Source organism: Indicator indicator, chromosome 19, assembly GCF_027791375.1.
Source record: "Indicator indicator isolate 239-I01 chromosome 19, UM_Iind_1.1, whole genome shotgun sequence".
Taxonomy (NCBI): Eukaryota; Metazoa; Chordata; class Aves; order Piciformes; family Indicatoridae; genus Indicator; species Indicator indicator.
Window position 1 is genome coordinate 13,892,599 of NC_072028.1, and position 21,797 is coordinate 13,914,395.

General features: G+C 36.6%; 1 protein-coding gene across 1 annotated transcript in view; it reads right to left on the reverse strand.

Moving 5' to 3' along the window:
• ITFG1 (integrin alpha FG-GAP repeat containing 1) overlaps positions 1-21,797 on the reverse strand; it is a 68,276-nt gene that overhangs the window by 14,381 nt on the left and 32,098 nt on the right. Inside the window, exons 8-12 of the mRNA XM_054389670.1 lie at positions 15,575-15,747; positions 8,711-8,861; positions 8,132-8,240; positions 4,063-4,106; positions 2,795-2,873 (exon numbers count right to left, since the gene is read on the reverse strand). Of these exons, the coding sequence (XP_054245645.1) occupies positions 2,795-2,873; positions 4,063-4,106; positions 8,132-8,240; positions 8,711-8,861; positions 15,575-15,747 (556 nt within the window). The remainder of the gene's footprint in view (positions 1-2,794; positions 2,874-4,062; positions 4,107-8,131; positions 8,241-8,710; positions 8,862-15,574; positions 15,748-21,797) is intronic.

Sequence of the window (21,797 nt, forward strand, 5' to 3'; positions counted from 1 at the left end):
ATGTGGGTTTGGTGTTGCCCACCAGTACACATTTATATAAGTGTTGCTTGAGGTATTTCTTGGTAGTCAAATAGAATACAGCTCTGATGTAGCAGACTGTTTTTCAAGATAATAACCTGTAGGCAAATAATCCCAACTTAGAACATAGACTGAATTTTATGAGTAGAACTTGTAAAAGTTAAGCTACAAACTTAATAGCTTCAGAAAATGTGACTTTGAAAAGTTCTTGCAGGATTTATACAGACTCAAAAAGAAAAGAAAAAAATCTATTAACATATTACAGTTGAGAAACTGATCAAAGACAGTATTAGAAAATTCCCTGTAGCAATACTGCTAGGGTCATAAATGTGCTTGGAATTCATTACCTTTACTTCATAAAGCCAAAGCAGAAAAGGAAATTCATCATGACTGGATTGTGTTAGGTTTTTATTACTGTAAATACAGTAACAGTGAAGATAAATGATACAACAACAATATTAAATCATAGTTGATAGCTGTTTTTTAGAGTAAATGATGGGAAAAACAAAAATCACATTTCTAAAAGCACTGCCCCTTGTGAAAAAACAACAAACCCACAAACAACTAAACTTGCCAAATCTTAATGATAATGCTTAGGAAAAAAATATATTTGTTTTTAGAAGAGAAAACCAGAAAAAAAATTAAGAAACTGATACATGAGACAGCTTAAAATTTGGACCTAGCTTTGTTCCCCACAGATAGAAGGAATTTTTAAGTTGTGTGCATTCTTTTGTGACACAGAGCTCTGTAGTTGGAAGAACACCTTCATTTTGCCACTGGGTTAGTTTATATGCTTGCTTAAGCAGTAAGTGCCAAAGGGTCAAACATACACAAAACAAACCCATCAAAATTCTATTTCCTCAATGCAGAGTTCAGAATCAGTTCATACTGCTGTGAGTTAACCTTTTAATAGATATTCTGTACTTGAGAGCCCACAAATTCATTATTTTGTCATCTTCTGATCAAAAAAAAATGTCAATTTATAAGAAAAAAAAAATTGAAAAGCAGTATGTGCCTATCATTCAAATATGCAAAGCTTCAGTGCTTAGAAGTTGCTATTTATGATATCCCAAACAATTTTTAAAGAATCTAATAATATAGACTGTCAGCTGTTGGCTATGATTTAAGTGTATTGTATAAATTTACTTAAAACATCGGATTTCTGAGGTTGTGCTAATTAAAAAGCAAGAGTTGAAAACTTGTTTGCCTGAACAATGAGCAGTCTAACAGAGTGTAGTGTAACTAAAAATCTCTGAACACGTCATGGGGTTTAAGTATTTCTAACTAAATATATAAGCTCTTTTAAAATTTATCTCATGAAGAAAACCTTCAGGGTGATGCAACTGCATGTACAACTGGCAGGATGATTAGTTTGTTAAAATGAATTTGTGCAACAATTAGAAGAAATACTCCACATTTTCATGTTAGCCTTGATTATTAGTTTGATTAAAATGTAGGCTAATGCTTTCAAACTCATATCTAACCACATATGCTTAGCCATCTAAGCATGTATGAAGTGCTACAGAATGTCAGGATGTGTTTTTGTAGCTATCTTGTTCATATTTCAGGACATTTCCTTTGTCTTTATTTTTTCTAGGGTGGAATTACAAGTCCTGAGCTCAGTATTCAAGGTGTAAGTATTATCACTGATTTAGGACCTTATCATTTTAGCATCTTCTCCCCTCAGTTATTGCTATCATTTAAATCAGTGTTGCACAGATTAACAGTTTTCCCAGTGAACCATGGAAAATGTTTGTTTGCTTTTTTCTTTTTAAACACTTGAGTTGAATTTGAAATAAGACTTAAGTGACAGATACAGATGACTGCCACCACTGGGAAGGAGCTGGAATGGTGTGACTTGCAGATGTGCATACTCTGGTCATCTTTTGGCTTGTGAGTTTGGGATTTTTTTTGCCCAAGTAAGAATTGAGAACTTTATGTTCATAAGAACAGCAGCTGTAAATTAGACTAACAGAGCACCTAGTACAGCTACCTGTGTCTTCTAGGAGCTATTGGTACATACCTAGGAAGGAAGCATAACCCCCAGGATATTCTAACACTGGACACTGCTTGGACCATGACCTAATGTAGTGGTTTTTTTTGTCTGCTTTGGTTTTGGATTCATATAAACTGTGGCACTTGTAATATGTTACACAAGTAAACCTCTAGTTAAGCTAGAAGTTGCATGAAGCACTGCTTCTTTCGATTTGACCACATTACCTGATGATTCTTTGATACCTTGTAGTCCTTTTATTGCATGAAAGGATGCAGCCTTTCCCTCTATCTCCCTCATGCTACTCAGATTCTACACATGCCCATTACTCTGCCAGATGTAGTGAATAACTCCAGAGAAATACATCCTGTGTTTACTGCATATTCTGTTGATCCTTTTCACATGGCTACAAGATTCTATTCAGGTATTCAGAGCCTTGCTAAGGAACTGATAGAAAAAGTAAATCACTAGAGGCTTATGCTGTTTCACAAACTGATGACATTGTATCTAATAATTTTTCAGATTAGGCAAGATATAGCCAAGTGTTCAACCCTGATTTGCATAAGACAGAAGAAAAGAAAAAAGAATGCAGTTGTAAGATGTTTGTAATAAATGCACAATCTGTAAAGAAAGAATTTAGGGGGTTTTGGTGTTGTAAACTGAAGACACTATTCCAAACTTGTCCCATTTCACTCTGTAAACTTCTTTCCAACTCTTCAGGTTGCTGAGAAGTATACACAGAGAGACCACGCCATGGGTATTCTTATTATGAGGTTACCTTACCTGATCCATTTTTCAGGTATCCATTTGCATCTACAGTATTGTACATGATGTAAGGACCAGGCTGATTTACACCGAAAGGCTACAAGGGAGTGAAAAACAACACCAAACAAATAAAAAACAGACAAAATTTTAGAGACAGACAGAGCTGTAGTAATAAAACAGTAAACCAAAGATTAAAAATGTTTTGAGGTTAATGATTTGCTTCTCTTAGGGATAATTTCAAAGTCTTGTAACTGTTTTGGTCATAGTATTACGTGGAAATTATTTCAAACTGAGACTGATCAGTTGGTTGAGTAATAATTTGTTTCTCATAAATAAAGCAGTCCTCTGGCAAAAGGTTGAAGTTACAAGTAAAACAAAATTCAAAGAAACAACTACATGTTTTGAAAAAGCAGAAGTCATTTGATGTTGTCTGAGAAAATACACTATCTTGACGGTCTTTCTGAATTGAAAAATACTACACATTCAAACTTTCATCATTTAGCAGTGCTTTATTTAATTCATGAAAGTGGCTGAATACTTGTTGAGTATCAATATCTATTTTAAGCAAATTCTCTTGAAGAAGAAAATGTATTTTAAAATGAAAGTGCAGTTATGGGGAAAAATACAAGAACAAATAAATAAATAAATCAAAGGAAGTTGCAGATTACTGATTGATGAACTGTAACAAATGCAGCTAAGAAGGGGTGGGGAACAACTATCTGCTACAGTGGGGAAGGGAGAGGAGAGTGGACAACTGTAAGAATAGATTTTAAAGAAAGTTGTTTGTCTTTTTTTTTAATGCTAAATTCAAGCTGATACAGGGGCATCAAATCCAGTGAAGATCTTTCAAATGAGTTATGAAAAGAACATTAAAAGAAGAAATGACACATTTCACACCATGCCTCAAAAAATAGTAAGTTCTAAACCTTAAGAGATAATGGTAAAAGATGAGATCAAAGACCGAAAAATGATGATTTATTAGAATGAGTAAGGAGACCACAACAATGATGTTAATACAGATCTATGAAAAACAAGTGAATGAAGTGATTTTTTTAATTATTATAATGATGCTGGATAACAAAGCTCACTGCAGTCAGTTGATTTAATCTCTGAGCAGGCAGCTGGTGAAAGGCAAGGGTCTCAAATAGGCAGAACCTGGCCAGTCATGGTCTGGGTTATGCATTCTTCCAGTCAATAACTGTGTTAATATGTGGAGAGGTTTTGCCATAGTTAGACTTTATCTTATTTGAGGCTAAATAGTAATGCAAAGGTATAGTTGAACTTACTGTTATCTTCCGAGGACAGTCATTAGAACAGAGGCCACTGAGAACTGCAAAAACAAAAAGCGAGCTTGTAGAGCTTGTTTTCTATATGGCTTAGTGTATTAAAAATTCCTCATGTGTTTGAAGCACACTTCACAAAAATTCATCAGCTAGTCACTGTTTTATCATACCTCACTCTTTTGCCAGCTTCAAAAGGAGAGTTGCCAGTTAAAACAATACCAAATAAAAACATTTTAAAAATACCAGACTGTACATTTTATAAATTATTCTTCACTGCTAACCATTTAAAAACATTGGCAGAGATTCAGCTTTACTGGTAAAAAGGTAAGTAAAGACTTCTCCTTCTATACAAGGGATTGTTTTACAACTTAAAGCAATTCACAAAAGCTGTAACAAACAAAAATCCCATTACCTATTTATTCTATGAATTTAGTAGTAGTATAACCAGATGTGTATAATGCTATTATATATTTAAAGACTGTCACAATTCTTCAGTTACATGTTTAAACTTACTAGTTTTAAAATCAATTAAATTACAGAAGTTTCTGTTAAATACTTGTTTGTAATCAAGCAAATGATGGACAATGAGAGCTGTCTGTTCTGTGACCTAGAACATCCTGTGACATTGAGTATTAGAACATCAGTATTAAAATGCCTTTGATGAAAACAACAAAACACACACACACACAAATTGAAGCTTTCAAAAGCTTTTTGCAAAATCTGGACTTCAAATGACAACAGTTTGGTTGAGCAGCAGCCCAATAATGGCTGTGAGCAGGGAAGAGGGCACAGACCAGGCCATATTGAAGCCAAGTAAGAACATAACCATGAATTATGGTATCCAAGAAGTAAGTGTGTCAGACTGCAAAAATTAAGATTTGGATCAGATTTGAGGGCAGGTCATGCTAACCACCAGAAGGTTTTGAAAGCATTTTCTGTAGAGGCTCTGTAGAGTTTAAAGTACTACATGTTTGGCCATAGTGAAATACAAAAAGGTACGCTTTAGATGTTCATTGTGTAACAGTCTGACTAGAATTCATTCTGGGCTGGAGTCAGAAACAGGACTGTTCTATTAGAAACATTTCTGATATTTTGTGTGAAAATATTAACAGCTAACATGATTTTCAAGTTACCATTCTTTGCTTGTGATTTGATAGTGTTGACATTTCCAAATACAGAAAAAAAAAATTCGAGTATTTTTCTACAGGCCAAAAAAAATATCTGGACAGGTTAAGACAAAGGTGTGGCAAAGCAGAATTTGACGACTGTGTGTATCTCCAAATAAAACGCTTTAAGCTGGGAGGTTATTTTATATGCTATAAATAGGTGTGTGTATGCAAGCAGAAACAACTCTTCCCATTTTGATGCAAAATAGCTCACTGCAATTTGCTATTCAGTTTCACTGCTGGAACAAATAATCTGACCATGTACGTTTGGTATCAGCTGAAACAAGCAAAACCATTCTAACTGTCCACATGCCAAAAAAACGAACACAATGCATTTACTGACACGCTACATTGCACAAAGCATGTTTTGTTAGAAATACTTACCCCTGTATGACAGTTAAAATATTTTTAGACTACTCATTAATTCCCTTTTCCTGGAGTTCCTATGCAAAAATAGTTACACCCCAAAAGATGCTAAAAAAAGGATTGCTCCGATTTTAAAGACAGATTTAAAGAGTGAATCAACATGCTGCAAATTCCTCTTTTTCCCGTGAAAAGTATCACACAATTGTAATTCTAATATGGCTTTGTGAAGTGTAAGACTTTCTGCATGCTTGTGTGTGAATTACACTATCCATATATACTATTATTTAAAAGAAAGCTTCCATCAATATGAAAAATCATTATGGGATAGTATGATAAAACTAAAGCTCAGGCTAAGGAGGAATTAATAAATGCACCAGCCCCCAGTGCTAGGTACAGATCTCCATGGTGTGCAAAATAGAATCATAGAATCACAGAATTGTTAGTGCTGGAAGAGACCTCAAGGATCTAGTTCCAACCCCCCTGCCATGGGCAGGGACACCTCACACTTGATCAGGTTGCTCAGAGCCACATCCAGCCTGGCCTTAAAAACCTCCCTTAGCAACCTGTTCCAGTGTCTCACCACCCTCATGCTGAAAAACTTCTTCCTAACATCCAATCTAAATCTACCCATTTCTAGTTTTGTTCCATTCCCCCTAGTCCTATCATTACCTGACACCCTAAAAAGTCCCTCACCAGCTTTCTTGTATGCCCCCTTAAGACACTGGAAGGCCACAATAATGCATTTAAATAACATGAAGGCAAACAATTTTTGAAGGTGAACCTCTAGTTGTTCCTGTTTAGCTTAGTCCTCTCAAGCTCATGTAGAGTCTCATTTTTCACTCATTCCCTAAAACTGAAGGAAAAAGCAATAAGCTCAAAGGTCACCTTTGCAGCTACAGAACAAGTAGGGCATGCAGTCTGAAAAGCTAATAACTCTCAAGTACAAATATAACAATCTAACTCGAGCCTTTTAAACCGAGTCTCTTAATTCCCATGCTCTTGCCACGTTGATTGCTGTTCCACAGTAAGATGTGTTTTGAGCCACGTGGCACTTTTAGGCTGAGGACACCAAACTGACTCACACAGGGAAACGAACCGGCACCCAAGACAGATCACGCAGGGTAAACACCACATACACCATAGCAGTTGTCACTGAAACAAAACCAGCCCATTTTGCACCAGATTCTGCATCATTTCCAGATGACATAGAAAAGAACTCCAGTAAAACAGGCTGGATATGACAGAAGTACAGCAAGAAAGACAGAAGTCCCTGCTGGAAAGAAAATCCTGCAACCACTCAAGGCATAAATGAAAATAAGTACATTTGCATTGCTTTCTGAAAATAGGCAAGATAAAAAGGCAGTGATTGTGGTCAAACAAAGCATGTTCTTTCAAGTCAGTACTGCTGTAATTTCTCCTGGTTCCTTTCTGCCTCACAATGACATGCCTATTTCTGTGTGCAAGCATAATTAGATTTTTCCTCAAATTAGTTGTTTTAAGAGCTAATCTTCCTCCAAATATTTAATAGCCTCACAGATTTAAAAAAAAAAATATCTGAACTGAAGGATAGATATGTGTAGTTCTAATGTTATTTTTATACTGACATGATCCTATTTGAGGAGGTAAGTGAAGGTATGGTACAAAATATTGACACAAGGTATAAATTCGGGTAGTCCAACGCTTTCTCTCAAAGCCAATTAAATATACTACACAAGTTCTTAATCTAGTTGTCAGGACCTCTAATGTTGATAACTCTGTGACTTCTCTAGGAATTTGTTACCACTTCACTAGCCATAATTTGGGATATTATTCCTACAATTTACTCTTTGTAGTCTGTTACTTTCTGTGGTATTTTGCATGGACACATGGAAGACTTTTCCTGCTGTTACACATCATTACAGATGGAAGACACAGATCTTCCTTACACTCTCTTTTAGGCTGAATGACTTGGTTCTGTGTGCTTTTTTCCTGGAGATTGTATTTTTAGACATTTGATGATTCTCGTTTTATCCTTCAGAAGCTAGCTGAAAAATGAGTTTAAGACCTAGTATGTGTCTTTACAATTTTGCTTGGATGCAGAAGGAAAAGTCCAGACTAATAAGAAGGATTTACCCTGCCTCTAGTTCATGAGTTAAGTAAGATATGCATGCTTGTAAAAAACAAAAAGCCAAAACCAACCAAACCCAACAGCAACACAGAAGAACCACACTCAAGAGATGAACACTTATTTAAAGGTCACTGTGGCCAATACTGATATTAAAAACAGCTAGGTGTTGAGAGTAGCAGGCAGAATTACTTAGAATAAATACACCAAAATAAAACAAATAACCTCCCAACCTTTTAAATGAAAGAAACCCAACTTATCCAAGTTCAGATTCTGCAACAAGAGATTTCTGCAATGCTGAGTACTTTCCATGCTCTTTTGTCTTTTCCAGAATTATCACACAGAGTATGGCCATAATGTTATCATATACAGAGGCTCAAATATTCATATTCTTCTCAATGTCCCATTTTGACTTGATTAAACAGTGATAACTTACCAATAACTTTAACGAAATAAGCATCTGCTTCAAAGTTATTTTTTAATGTATGGATGGCAAAGTCCTTGTTGGTAGAGCCTTTGCTTAGCACAATGATATCCAAGATTCCCTATGAAACAAAACAAAATAAAAAAAGTTTACATTAGAATGCTGATTTACTCTACGTAATACCTAAATTCAGCAATTCAACTCCCTTAGAGATACGAATAAAATAAAAAGTGTGTGAACTGAAGTTTACACCTTTGCTACTAATTTCGGTATCTTTTATTAATTGATGGTAATTTAGAACAGAGTGCTCTATTCACAGCTAACAGAACACGTGATCAATAGCTTCTTTCTTGCCACTGAAGAGGGCAGGTCATACAGAGCATAGAGAGTCAGCAAACCTGCAGGCAGCAATGGGCTGCTGCTGACCGCTCACCTTCCACGGAGCATCTCAAGAGGGAATTTCCCAGGCTGAAGGCACTGCCTGCTGTAAAGCCAGCATCACTACAATGCATTCTGCTAACGGCACACAGGCAGAGAGCAACAGAAAGGGAGAGAGAAAAGCTCTTTCCTACAACAAAGAGTTGAACTTACATCTTCATAGATATCAAAGAAGGTTGCTACCACTGCATCCTTGATTTGATTTAGATCCGAGAGCTCCCAAAACACTTTAAACATGCGACGTACACTCTTGCAGCTTGCGTTATTGCACGGGACATTTTCTAGTAAAAACGCTTGCTGATTGCTGTAAAACATACACATGCGTATATAGATTAAAAACATATACATAAATATATATAATATAAACCAACTTATTTGCTATTGTCTAAATAATGGACGTTACAAAATTACTGCAGTTTAATAATTTAAGTCTGCTGCAGTTAAATATAATAAAAACAAAGCTAGCAGCCACTGGATGCTTTAACTCCATAAGCATTTATGTTAACTTTACAGACTGACTTATAACCATTATGTCATACCTGACTTAAACCAATGAATACACTAAATAAATAGGTCCAAATCACCAGGAATAATTTCATTAACTCAACATATTGAGTATATTCTTACTTAATTCTGAAACAAGTGCACTTATCTGCCATTTTTCTTAATCCCTCCACAGTCCTTCAGCTTAAGCACTACTTAAAAAGCGTCAGTGCTTTTTCATTATTTTACGACAATCTCTTCCCACCCTAGCTCCATTAATAAATTTTCTTACACATTGCATGATATTTTAAACAAATTTAAGATTAAACCGAATTTCTATTGGTGTATTGTTTCAAAGCAATATAAACCCCACAAACCCCCACCTACTAGCACAGTGAAAATAGGACAAGACAAACCAAATTGGGCATTTGCTAACACATAACAAATACCGGCAGGAAGATAGGCTGTGATAGTGAAACAGGAAACAAACCAGAGCAAAAGGTCTAGTAAAGCAAAATTTCCCTCCTAAAGAATTTATCTAATACATGTCCACTAGTCAGTGGGAGACATACGGTTCACACATGCACGTTGATGATTAATAGCGTTTTATACTGTCTCTGACACCGTAGCATTGCCACTGTTACTGGAACTGAGAGAGACACATTACCAACTAGGAGTCTGATTCTTTGGTGGGATGATATCCTAGGAGCCTGCTAGAATCCATCGCTGCCTTGGCAATGGAAATAGGTAAAGTTTCCTCCTCTGTTTCTGGGGGAAGAGCCAGGAGATGGAGCAGACAATGTTCTGTAAAGCTAACTAAGCATGTCAGAGCCCAGGGCAATAACCAAACCCATTTCTTCATTATAACCTCGAACAACACTGCTGTTTCAGAAGGTGATGGCAAGATGCTTCCCTGTATCTTAACAGCATCCAGTGCCTCCAGGATGCAGTCACACACAAAGCATTTCTTCTCTGGAAAGTTTTTATTTTTATTTGTTTCTATGGTGTATTTCAGATAATTTGCCACTCATAAGAATCATACCCCACAATATCCAAAGATCTGCTCCACCCCTTTCAGAAAAGGAGAAGGGCAAAACATTTGTTCCAACACTGAAGGAAACCAGTTTCCTTGCCTGTTGCCAAGTTATTATTTCAGAATCTGCAACGTGAAAAAAGTAGGACTTTGTTCTCAGTAAGATGTATCAAAAGTAAAATGAGATATTTAACACTTCTCTCAAAGTCTTCACCATATGCCTACATTTGATTGAAGCTTAATATGAATAACCCACTTTTTACTCTTTCACAGTTAGAAGCACATTGAATTTGTGTCTAGCCAATTCAGGTGATCTGCAATACTTAAGACACTGTATCATCCATACCGGAGAACCCATAATCATAACCTGAAATTGTTAAGGGTTGACATTCATTTCATGTAATATATTAAGTATTGTATTAGATTAACCAACTTTAAGGTAAGGTGACCAACTTGAGCTAATGGAATGGTTTCAATTTCTCTTTTTCATCATCCTGGCAAAGAAGATATCCTTCGATTCACATTTTAAATTGCTAGAACTTATTAGACGATAATTACTTAAAAGACAAAAGATTGTCAAGCTCACATTACAGTCTACATCCAGAGTATTCTTCAAGTCAAATTACAAGCCTTGTGAATGGATAGGCAGAACAAGTTTACTTACTACAGGAGCCTTTTTTTATTTCCTTTCCTGGGTTAAAAAAAAAAAATAAATCATAGAATGGTCTGGGTTGGAAGGGACCTTCCAAAGGTCACCTAGTCCAACCCCCTGAATATAATTTCATTCATAGAGGTAGGGTCTCTTGTAGCAGAGCAGCATATTCAATTGGATTAAGTTTCCTCATGTTTCTGGCCAAAATGAAAAACGGTGTATTCTGACATTTGTATCTAAACAGCATTAGCTAACTACAATAGACTTGCAAAAGAGTATAAGTTTCTGCTGAAAATAGTAATTTCTGATGCTTTTACTCATATGTAAATAGTTGCTTCTGTTTTGATTGAAATCGAGTGGACATGACTTCCCTTTTCCTCATGTATTTTCAGCCCATAATCTCTTGATAAAATACTAGGTAAGGATTAATATGTAGAAATTATCTAAAACACCTAGAAACATTTTCAAAATAACTACATTCACAAAGCAAGCAAATGCTTTTTCTGAATAATGGAAAACCCCAAAAGCACAGGTTTGCTCCAAAGACCAAAAAAACCCACAAACCCCAACATATTTGCTGCCTTCCTCACATCCAAGTAAAGACACAGCATTAGTGCTTTATACTTTCATCTACATCTACTGCAGCAACAGGGACAGTAGCAGTGCCTTACTGTTTGCAGAGGGCTGAGAAATCATCTGTTTGCTGCTTCCTCAGCTGTTCAGCTCTTTCCTAGGCAGTTGCCCAGGAGAAGTTGCCATCCCTAGAGGTGTTTAAGCAGCATGTGGTGCTTAGGGACATGGTTTAGGATTGACCCTAAACCAGGTCAAAGGTAGGACTGGATGTTTTCCTGTGATTCTGTGAACTCCTGAGGTCTATCTAGTTCATTCACGTTTATATGGGGAACATCTAAATGACTAATATCTTACTCCAGACATTCAGAATAATTGAATTTGCCTCTGTTTTTTCAAATTAGCTCAGTGACAAGGTGTTCATCAATCCTACCTTTAAAAGAAGTCCTGTAATCCAACCTTATGCCTGACAAGTGACAAATAATAATAATTTATCAGGAGAGAGTTTAGGCAAATGAGTCCTTTCAAGTATACCCATAAAAAGGAAAAATACATAAACATGAAAATTAAAATTGAGCCTGAATACCTAAAAAACTTTCAAGAAGTGTATTACAGGGGGTTTTCATTCAACTGTTAATACCTAGTTGTTTGCTACCTCCAAGTTTCAGTCTTTACTGTTACTTACCACCAATATCAGTGAGAGATACTGTATTCCCAACCTTACCCATGAAAAACATTCCCTTTGGATAAAAGGATAGTTAAAAAAATCCTGAGACTACATTTGCAATGCAAGGTAACTATGATTAGCATCTAATTTGGAAATAAGCAGTTAAACAAAATTTTTTTCAGGGAGAAAGATGGGTGTTTATAGACTCACATGCATTACTTACATTTTTGGGGTTACCAGAGTCAGTTTAAAACCAACACATAAAAATGAATACATTTAGACAAGCTAAGAAGTAGAGATGAACCAATTTATAACTACTGATAAAATCTCTACCTATTATTATTATATATACATACATACATACATACATGATTTCTAATACAGTCAGAAATAGAGGGAAGAGAAATTCACGCATGTATCTAGCCCGAAGAAAAATCTATGGACTCGAATTCTAATATGCAAGCTCTGACTCAAATCAGCAGTTACAAGAATTCACAATGGAAAGATAAAATATGTAAAAATAGAATCTGAGTTTAGCATCTTCCACTGTTGGAATTTATTGAGTCTCTGCATTCAAACCCCCACCACACTTGCAAATACAAGTGGGATTTCCTTTTTTTTTTTTTTGTCATTGCTGTTAAGGAATGTCTTCATGCTGTCAGAATATTATACACTGTTATTTGAAATCAAAAGGATACAGCAGGAGATGAAACACTGAAATCTTATAGCAGTTCTAAGAACACTTGAAGCTATTAACCATTTTCTGGATTTACTCACCTGGAAGGATAGTAACCTAACATTATTCCTTACGATCATCTCTATTTTAGTGTTTCATAGGTAGTCTTAAGGATTTGATCCTAAAGCATGTAATTGATTTTTATCACATTCTTCCATTATCATGTATATTTTGAGATGCACAAAACAGTTTGTCTCCTTTAAGTTACTGACAATAAATACAAGCCAACCTTCCCAGACTATAGCACAGATTAAGGTCAAGAGTTTACAAAAATGCTTTTATCATTTAATCACAGTAATCAAACATTGAAATTAGATCTCTAGATCTAAGGCTTCAGAGAAAGAAATAAACAGCTTGATCCAGAAGTGTTTAAAATCAATGAAGTAAGGTTTTAGTTTTAATTTGCTCTAATTTAAGAAAAGCTTTTAGTTCCAACACTGTTCTTTCCACTCTGTGACCCAGTTACAATTTTAAAAGAAATTATTTGCTTAAGTTTCTCAGAAACAATGAATCAATACTACTCTGAAAGGGACATTTCATAGTGGGTGCCAAAAATGCGACTTCTGTTCCCATCCCAAAGCACTAAGAGTCTGTTTCCATTGCTTTGCTACAAATCCTGGAAATACACAGTTACAATTAACACACAATGAATTTCTTAGTTTTTAGGTTCTGTACTTTTTTTTTTTTGGCCAGTTTCCCACAGCTCTCTGAACTTTCCTTTTAATAACTTGCCAAATAATCTGCCAGTACCTTCAGTCCTTACGTCTTACTGTGTCACTTGACTTTTAAGTCCAGTTTCAGAATAATTTTAAAGATGCACCCAACTGAGTAAACAGCTTCAGAAGCAAGGAAAATAAAGAGATAGAAGTATATCACAGGAATTCATTGCAATAGGTATCCTCCAGGGCTTTTATAGGAGTAACTATTTACAAACTATTTACATTTTTCACATATTACACTGCAATAATTATACACCATCCAGACAAGAGCAGCTCCTAAGAAACTTATAAAACAATTTCTGAACTCCATAAATCTTCATGAAGTCCTCCTGAAGCATACTATCAGGATACACACTAGAAGATTGCCTATAGTACAGCTCAAATGACAAGAGTTGTGGGGCTTAAGTAAAAACAAAGACAAGAATAACTTTATAGTTTACATTGCATGGTATTTCCATGGAAAAGGAAAGATTTTTTGGCTCTAGACTATTTATAGTCTTTATTCAGTGACTGCTGAACAGAAGAGGCCGACACCCAACCAAGTGTTCAGGGCCCCAGTGCTCTAACTTTGCCTGTGCGAGTTCTGGGCAGTGATTGCATTGCCTTCTCCTCTGCCATCTCTGAATATAAACAGCTGCTACGCTAGTTGTTTTAAAGCTTAGAGATACAGAGACAGAGCTCAGCTGCATATTATTGCCTTGTCTCCGAATCACATCACATAGGCTGAATATAAGCACATAACTCTTCAAACTGGGTCATTTTTAGGTACGTGTCAGTATCTGAAGAACTCTAATACAAAAATATCAGTAGGTGATTCACATTTAGACAACCAGTAGAGGATCCGAACTGACTGCTGACTTCAGCATCTAAATTCTGCCTATATACAGTTTTAAGCACCGCAGTGAGCTCCTCCGTTCTTTTCCTTAATTCAAATTATGAATGTGCACCCAAGCTCATATAAAATACTATCCATAGGAAGATAACAAATACACAGAAGATCATAAAGATGTCTTTTGTCTTGTAATGCACTACAGAAAGCACTTTTCACAGATCCAGTAAGGAAGATGTTGAGACTTCCTAAATTACTAAATAAAATACTTCTTACAAGCGATGACATGAGAAAGAAAAAGGGGATAGTGTAGATCTCACATCTCTTCAAATGCTGGAAAACCCAGTCAAACAGACCTCTAGTTGGGCCACAGCATGCCATGCATATACTGTCTGTAGTGATGCTTTAAATTTTTATTTTTTTCTTAGTAGTAACCAATTCTGTTCAATCATTTCTACTGTCAAACAAAAGGATCTTCACATGAAAACGTGCAGCTTCACTTCAAGGTCAAGGCAAGGGCATGCCAGTGGTATCCTCACCAGGTGCCAAGTGAGAGCTGCCTACAGGCTTCTCCGTTACAATTAGCTGGCTAAGTTTATCCTGCAGCCAAGAGGTATGTGCAGAACAGCACAGGCATGCTCCTACTCGGGTCAACTATTATGTGGATCACTAACTTCCCAACATACAACAGTCTCTCTGTAAGCATCACCACATGCCCTCTATGACCTAAAACCAGATGGTAGCAAAACAAAGTATTGAGAAAGCAAGTAAAGAAGGAAACAAAACCCCACTCAACCCAAGAGAGATACTACACTGGCAAATTTAATAGGAAAGGTTAGGAGCTTCTGGTTTTGGGGGGTGAAGGAGGGGAAGTTTATTTATTTCCATTACATTTGGACAATATAAAATTACTGTAAGTTACTAGGTATATCTAACAACCTTGCTTCTCAAAAGGGGCAAAACTCAACTGCATTTTTCAGCAGTCACCACTTAGTGCTCACTCCATCTGACACTATGTAACAGGTTCCCCAAATCTCAGCAGACTGAAGATAATTTGGGAAAGGAAAGGGAGAGATCACCATCTCCTGCTATCTTGGAGGAACTTGGTACTTCATGCTCCACTCCCCACTGCAATTCCTACCAAGAGTCCCAGTCTGAGTCTATACAATTCTGAATATAGCATGCAAATGCATCCAATTTTAAAAGGGACACATTTAGCAGAGATCACTTAATACAATGAATGAGATTCATTAAAAATAGTGATTTGCAAGACTCATAATTGGACATGCATTTGATAGACTTTATTTCTATGTTTACATATACTTCACCTTCCAGATGTGTTCTTTAGTATAGCAAGAGCATCTGGGTAGCCATCCATATTGTAATCTCCAATATGAAGCGTAATTGGAAATGAAATTTCTGTTGAAGATCGGTCATCTTCATATGGTACAAACCCCCAGAGTGTGTCTTTATTTCTGAAGTCTTGCAAGACTGGAACCCACTGTAAATAAACCAAAAAAGAGTAGCTAGGTAAAGAAAGCCATTTTATTTAAACAACCTAATTGTGTTTAAACCAGCTGACATTTCTTCACTGCATCCAGATTCTTATCCATTTATAAATTTCCAAAGAGAATGTAAGGGTCATCAAATAAAAATAGTTAGAAATTATTATTCCTGTATTAAATTACTCAACAAAACTCCCCCAACAGAAGGCTGTAAGAATGAAGGACCTGTGTCCAGTGCATGAAGATAGTTAATGAAATTTGTTGAAATTCAGGCCTGCCAAAACCTGGGTAAGACCAAACCATCAGGGCCTTGAGATCCTGAGTCCCTTTGCTTTCCTTAAGAGGGGACCTAGAAAGACAGGAATGGGTAACCAGGGACCTCATAACAATCAGCAAACGAAGTCCTGCATGTGGGAGTAAACCCCTGCAGTGGTGCAGGCTGGAGACTGACCAGCTGCATAGCAGCTCTCCTAGAAAAAAAACAGGGGGGGGGGGGCTGGTGAACAGTAAGCTAAAGCTCAGTGTGGCAGCTGTGACAGCCAAACAGAATTTCTGCACTAGGACTGCTGCCTTGCTCCTGCTGATTGAGGTGAGTGATTATTTCTGCTTATTCAGCACTTGTTAGGCTGTGTGTGGATTCTGTGTCCAGTTTTGTGCCTCACAGTTCAAGAAACATTTGAGAATACCGAGTGTGTTTAGAGAAGGGTCACCAAGATGGTCAGGTGTTGAGTATTTACCCAAAGGACAGGCTGAGGCCCAGGGCTTCATTAGCCTAGAGAACGGAAGTTTTATGGGGGACTTAATAGCAGCCTTCCAATTCCTGCGAGGACATAACTGGAAAGATGAAGCCAGGCTTTGTATTGAGATACATGGCAGAAGAACAAGAGACAGTGGTCACAGACTGACACAAGACAGGTTCCAACTAGAGATAAACAAATTAGACTAGGAAAGAGGCCCTGAGAAATTGTAGAATCAGCCCTTGGGGGTTTTCAAAGTTCAACTGGACGAAGCTTTAAACAACACAGTCTGAATTCAGTGTTGCCCTTGATTAAAGCAGGAGGCTGGATCTCCTAACGTTCATTTCAGCTTGAATGATTCCATTATTCATGGATATTTAAAAGTTCAAGAGCTTCAATTCCCCTCCTATCTCCCCAGCAGCACCAGATACTTCAATCTTAATGTCTTATCAAACAGTTCAGTATCAAGGAGAAAGTACAAAAGAAATGCAAAGTATAATTTCTCCAGGACAAGAAACAGAATATATCTGCACTTATTTTCCATAAAATGCTGCAGATGTGCTAAATAAAAATTTATCTTAATTAAAATCAAAGTAATTTCACAAGCTAGTATGAAGCTGAAGTACCAAGGTTAATGCCAATGCTACAGAACAATTCAGTGCTATTTTTAAAGCCCGAAAAAATTCTGTATATCAACTATCTGACAATACCTTCAAAAGGACAGAAGGGTGCCATCTTAAAGGACCACTATCATCTACATCAAAAGCACTTAGCAGCATCTTAAATGTCTCTCATCCAAGCCTTAATTTAGCTGTTTCAGGAACCAGAACGAGAACCCTGACAGCATCGTTTCCTCCTGTGCAGAGACTCCTTCACTAACACAGTTCAGTAATCAATAACACTCCTGTCACATAGCAATTGCATGTGACACATAGGCTGGTCCATGGAGATGACATACAACCACATGCATATTAGAGAAGCCCCTCAAATTGTTTAGAAAGTGTACTAAGGATATCACAGATGGCCCAGAAGCTTGGAACAGTTCTGGCAGACATTGCACATTACGTATGCTTTAAGTGCTGATATTTGAACTGAGCCACAACAGTCTTGATGAAAACCTAAAGTTGAAATTAAACTTTGATCCTCATACCCCTCCAGCCCCACCCTCCCACACACACACATGCCTGTTGAGTTACTGGTAGCTGCTAAAGGTTTAGAAAATAAAAAATAAAATCTAAGAAATGGAAAATAAGTTAGTCAACCTGAGGAAAATTTTTTGAAGTGTTATATTTCTTAGCACTTATTTGTCATGCAAAAGACAGATGAAACAGTATTACTGCAAAATAATGTAATTTTGAAAAACACTGATTGAAATCAGAACCATGAAATATAATACAGTTCTTGCTTTACATGGTACCATTCACACAGTCACTGAAATGAAATCCAATTATATCCATCATATACTTTCTAAATGTTTCCACACTATTTTAAAGCAGCAAAATGAAAAATTGCTTTTTAGGCTCAAATCCAAATTTGTATTCTGTTTTCACTCTACTCAGATGGATTGAGTGATTCATATACAGGAATTTTACTATCAAAGTCTGCAACTGAATGCAAAGATATAATGCAGTAAAGTGAACAACACAGAAACTTCATCTACTGCTAGCAACCATCACTGCTGCGCATGGTGAGGCAAAGTGGATGGATTCACGGTGGCGTGATTCATCCATCCCACTGAACCACTTGTGGGACCAATACAACAGCAATTGTAGAACACTTCAAAATCAGTCTTGTTCAGCGTGTAACCAGAGCACACTCTAGCCTCATACATAACTTATTCTGACAGTTTACATTCAGAGTAATCCATGCTTCTGGTGAAATTCACTCTGCACATTTCTAAGTAAGAGCAGCACTGTGCAATGTAGCGCAAGATTGATTGTTCATGTGCCTGAGGACATATATTCAGTACAGAAGGAAAAATGAAAATATTTATGTCAATGTGAATCTCCTATTACTTTTGTACAATTAATTACTTAAAGCTTCATGTTTGCTGATACTATGTGAATAGGAAATAGACTAAAACTATTTTTTTGCTTTCACTCTAAGATAGATATAAGCAGGTACAATGAGGACCCACAAAGCTATTTTTTGTGGCTTTCTGATCATATGATTTCTGTTACCTAGCTCAGATGAAAAAATGGATTGAAAAATGGAATGAGTATATCTAAGAAAAAAGTGAACACACAAAATTCAGATAAATCAAATATTTACTTCTTCCCTTTCTGTTAAACTCTACTGCATAGCATCACTAATGTCATTACTTAAAACATTTATATATATGTTTTCACTCCTTCAGTTTTACTATTTTTGTAGGCTAAAATAAGAAAAACCATCATTACTGAAGTGTTTGAAAAATTCCTTTTTTCAAACTCTTCAAATACATGTTTTTTGAACAAGCAGAAGAATGCCTTTTTGTTTAGAAAAACTTTTTGGGCCCTTCAGAAAAATTTAAAACTAGTTGCACTTAACTCATAAAAAAAGCTCATTTCTTTCAGAATCCACATTCTTCTAAGTGTTAGGAAAGGCACTTTGCTCATTCTGTAACCTGTTAACAGGTCTTTGAGCTGTAAGTGTTTTTAAAGTATTGCCAGAAACCTATGAAACAAAAAACCCTATCCAGCCAGCTGCCCACTTCCAGGTCACCTAACACAGGCAAGGAGCCAGCTGTCAGAAAGCACTTGGAAACTGGTAGCCCAGTCTTGGTCAATACCTTTTCTGGAAATTCCAGGAGTTTTCCACCTTTCTACAACAAACACTGTCCCATCCTATAGAAGCATGAGTATCATGAGTGGCCTGAAAGAATTTGCCACAGAAGTCCTTTTCTCTGGGGGCTCCCCCTCTACTATACGCTTGCACTGAAGTTCAGCTGCACATAAGAAACAAATCCTGTGATTCCAGGACACATGAGGCTTTCAGTGCCTATGAAAGTCATGTGAATTCTGTACACAGTTAGCAGCATAAAGATTAACCAAGTAAATTACCTATACATTGCACCATTAATTTGGGGTGTTAAAAGCCCAGATGATAACTGGAGTGATTTATTAACACAGGAAAAGGAGTAAAAGTCCTATTTTTGATGCTTGAATGGGGCTCACAGCCCCATAGCTGCTTTGAGAAAGATGAGCAACATAGCAGCTGCTGTAATGTTCATAAATCTCAGATTCTATAAGATCCTTTCATTATTTCTATCTCCCCCATTTTGCCCTGCTTGAAACAGTTTAAAGGAAAGGAGAAAAACTTCCAACACTGACCAAATGCAGCTGATTATCAACACTGTCAGATACCTCTCTTGCCTAGAGAATGACACCACAAAGACTTAAGGTTTGCTATTAGGATGCACTGCTGTGTTCTACTTCAGAGCTGCAATGTTTGTTAGAGGAATAAAGCCATAACCATTTTATTGCACAGAGAAAGACTAGAAGAATCATTAAGCTCACAAACTCTTGAATGGACAGAAATAATACTATTTGCTTCAGGAAACAGATGAAAAATCATAATGAATATTGGGCAAAATTATAAGAAAGATCAGTTATGTCTGAAGATATCCTAATATCTAGAGTTTCTACAATGAACAGTGCCTGCATCTCAAAATATTTTTCAGGGAGAACCCAGTCTAATTTTCAGATTCTAGATGAGAGATGTAAATCAGCAAGCAGATTAGTCTGTAGCCGTTGCGGATGAACTTAAAGAAGTATGAAGGTATCCCTACACCTGCCACAATCTGAAACTGCATATGAGATTCTGCTTAATTTCTGACAGCAATTCTTCTGTTGCTATGGAAACATTCACATTATTAAAAAAAATTTCAGTAGGTCTGTATCTCCTTAATTCACTCATATGTATTTTGTTGGCCTTTACTTTTGCTCCATCATCCAAAAGAATAAAATTTATCTGAGATACTTCTAACCCTTATAAAGATTAAATATATTGAAAGCCATGGTGAAAGATCATCCTTGAACTAATTCTCATACATCTTCCTGGATTTCCAGTTGCTGTTCAGCTGTGCCAAGGACATAATAAGAAATATACTTTAGACTGACAGACATCAAACAAGATCTTACAAGAACAACTCCAAAAGTCTGATGTGCTATTGCGTGCCTCTCCACAGCAGTTTTAGAATTACAGATTTCACATACGTTTATTTCTTATTGTTATATATTTCATTCCAATGCTCAATGACAGGAACAAGGGGCAATGGGTGGAAGCTGAGGCGGTTCCATGTAAATTTGAGGAAAACTTTTTTCACTGTGAGTGTGATGGAACAGACTGGAACAGACCGCCTAGGGGGGTTGTGGAGTCTCCCTCTTTGGAGATATTCAAAACCTGCCTGGGTGCGTTCCTCTGTGATCTGGTATAGGTGATCCTGCTCTGGCAGGGGGCTTGGACTAGATCTTTTGAGGTCCCTTCCAGCCCCTAACATTCTGTGAGTCTGTGATCGTAGGCTACCATGGACTGTGTTCAGTCTTCTTGATGTGGTTTCATCAAATGTCAAAACAAACAAGGAAGAAAGAAAAAAACAGGTCTAGTTACCACAGGCAAAACATGTTTTTGTAAGACAGTAATCTAATTTGTGATCTTGCAGATCTGAAAGCAGTAAGTTTTTTTTTTCTTAAAGAATTAAAAAGGTAAAAAAAAAAAAAAATCTTAACACCAGATTTTTTTTCCTACAAACTAAAAAAAAAACCTACAACAAAAATTGAACAGACATAAAGGATATATAGCATCACCTTCTTTTCCAATAATAAGACTTGCCATCTCTGTTTCTCATAGATCCCATAAAATTACGTTCCTGTTCCAGAAAGAACACCATCCCCTCACTGAAACATGCTCTGCAACATAAGGGCTCATTATTCTTTCCCTCAAATTTTAACTCAATTAAATACACAAAAGGAATTCATCCCAGTTGGTTACCGTGATATTTATATTTAGCATTTCTCTTGAAGATTTACTTACTCAGTTGAAACTCAGAAGCTGGGTCATTTGATCTCATAATGACCAAGTTCAGTGAAGTTAAAACATTTCACTTCCAAATAAATACGGGAGGTAACGTGTTTGAATAAATTTCTACCTGAAGGAAACATGCAACACATGGGAAAGACTGCAGGCATATGAATGAAAATACTGCTATCTTTCACTGTTTCAGAATGGAAAAGATAAAAAATACTTTGGAATAAAAAGCTCTGTCACCTCTAGATGAGTCAGTGCAATAGAAGAGTATTCTAGATGTCACTCTTGAAAAGGTTAAGTCA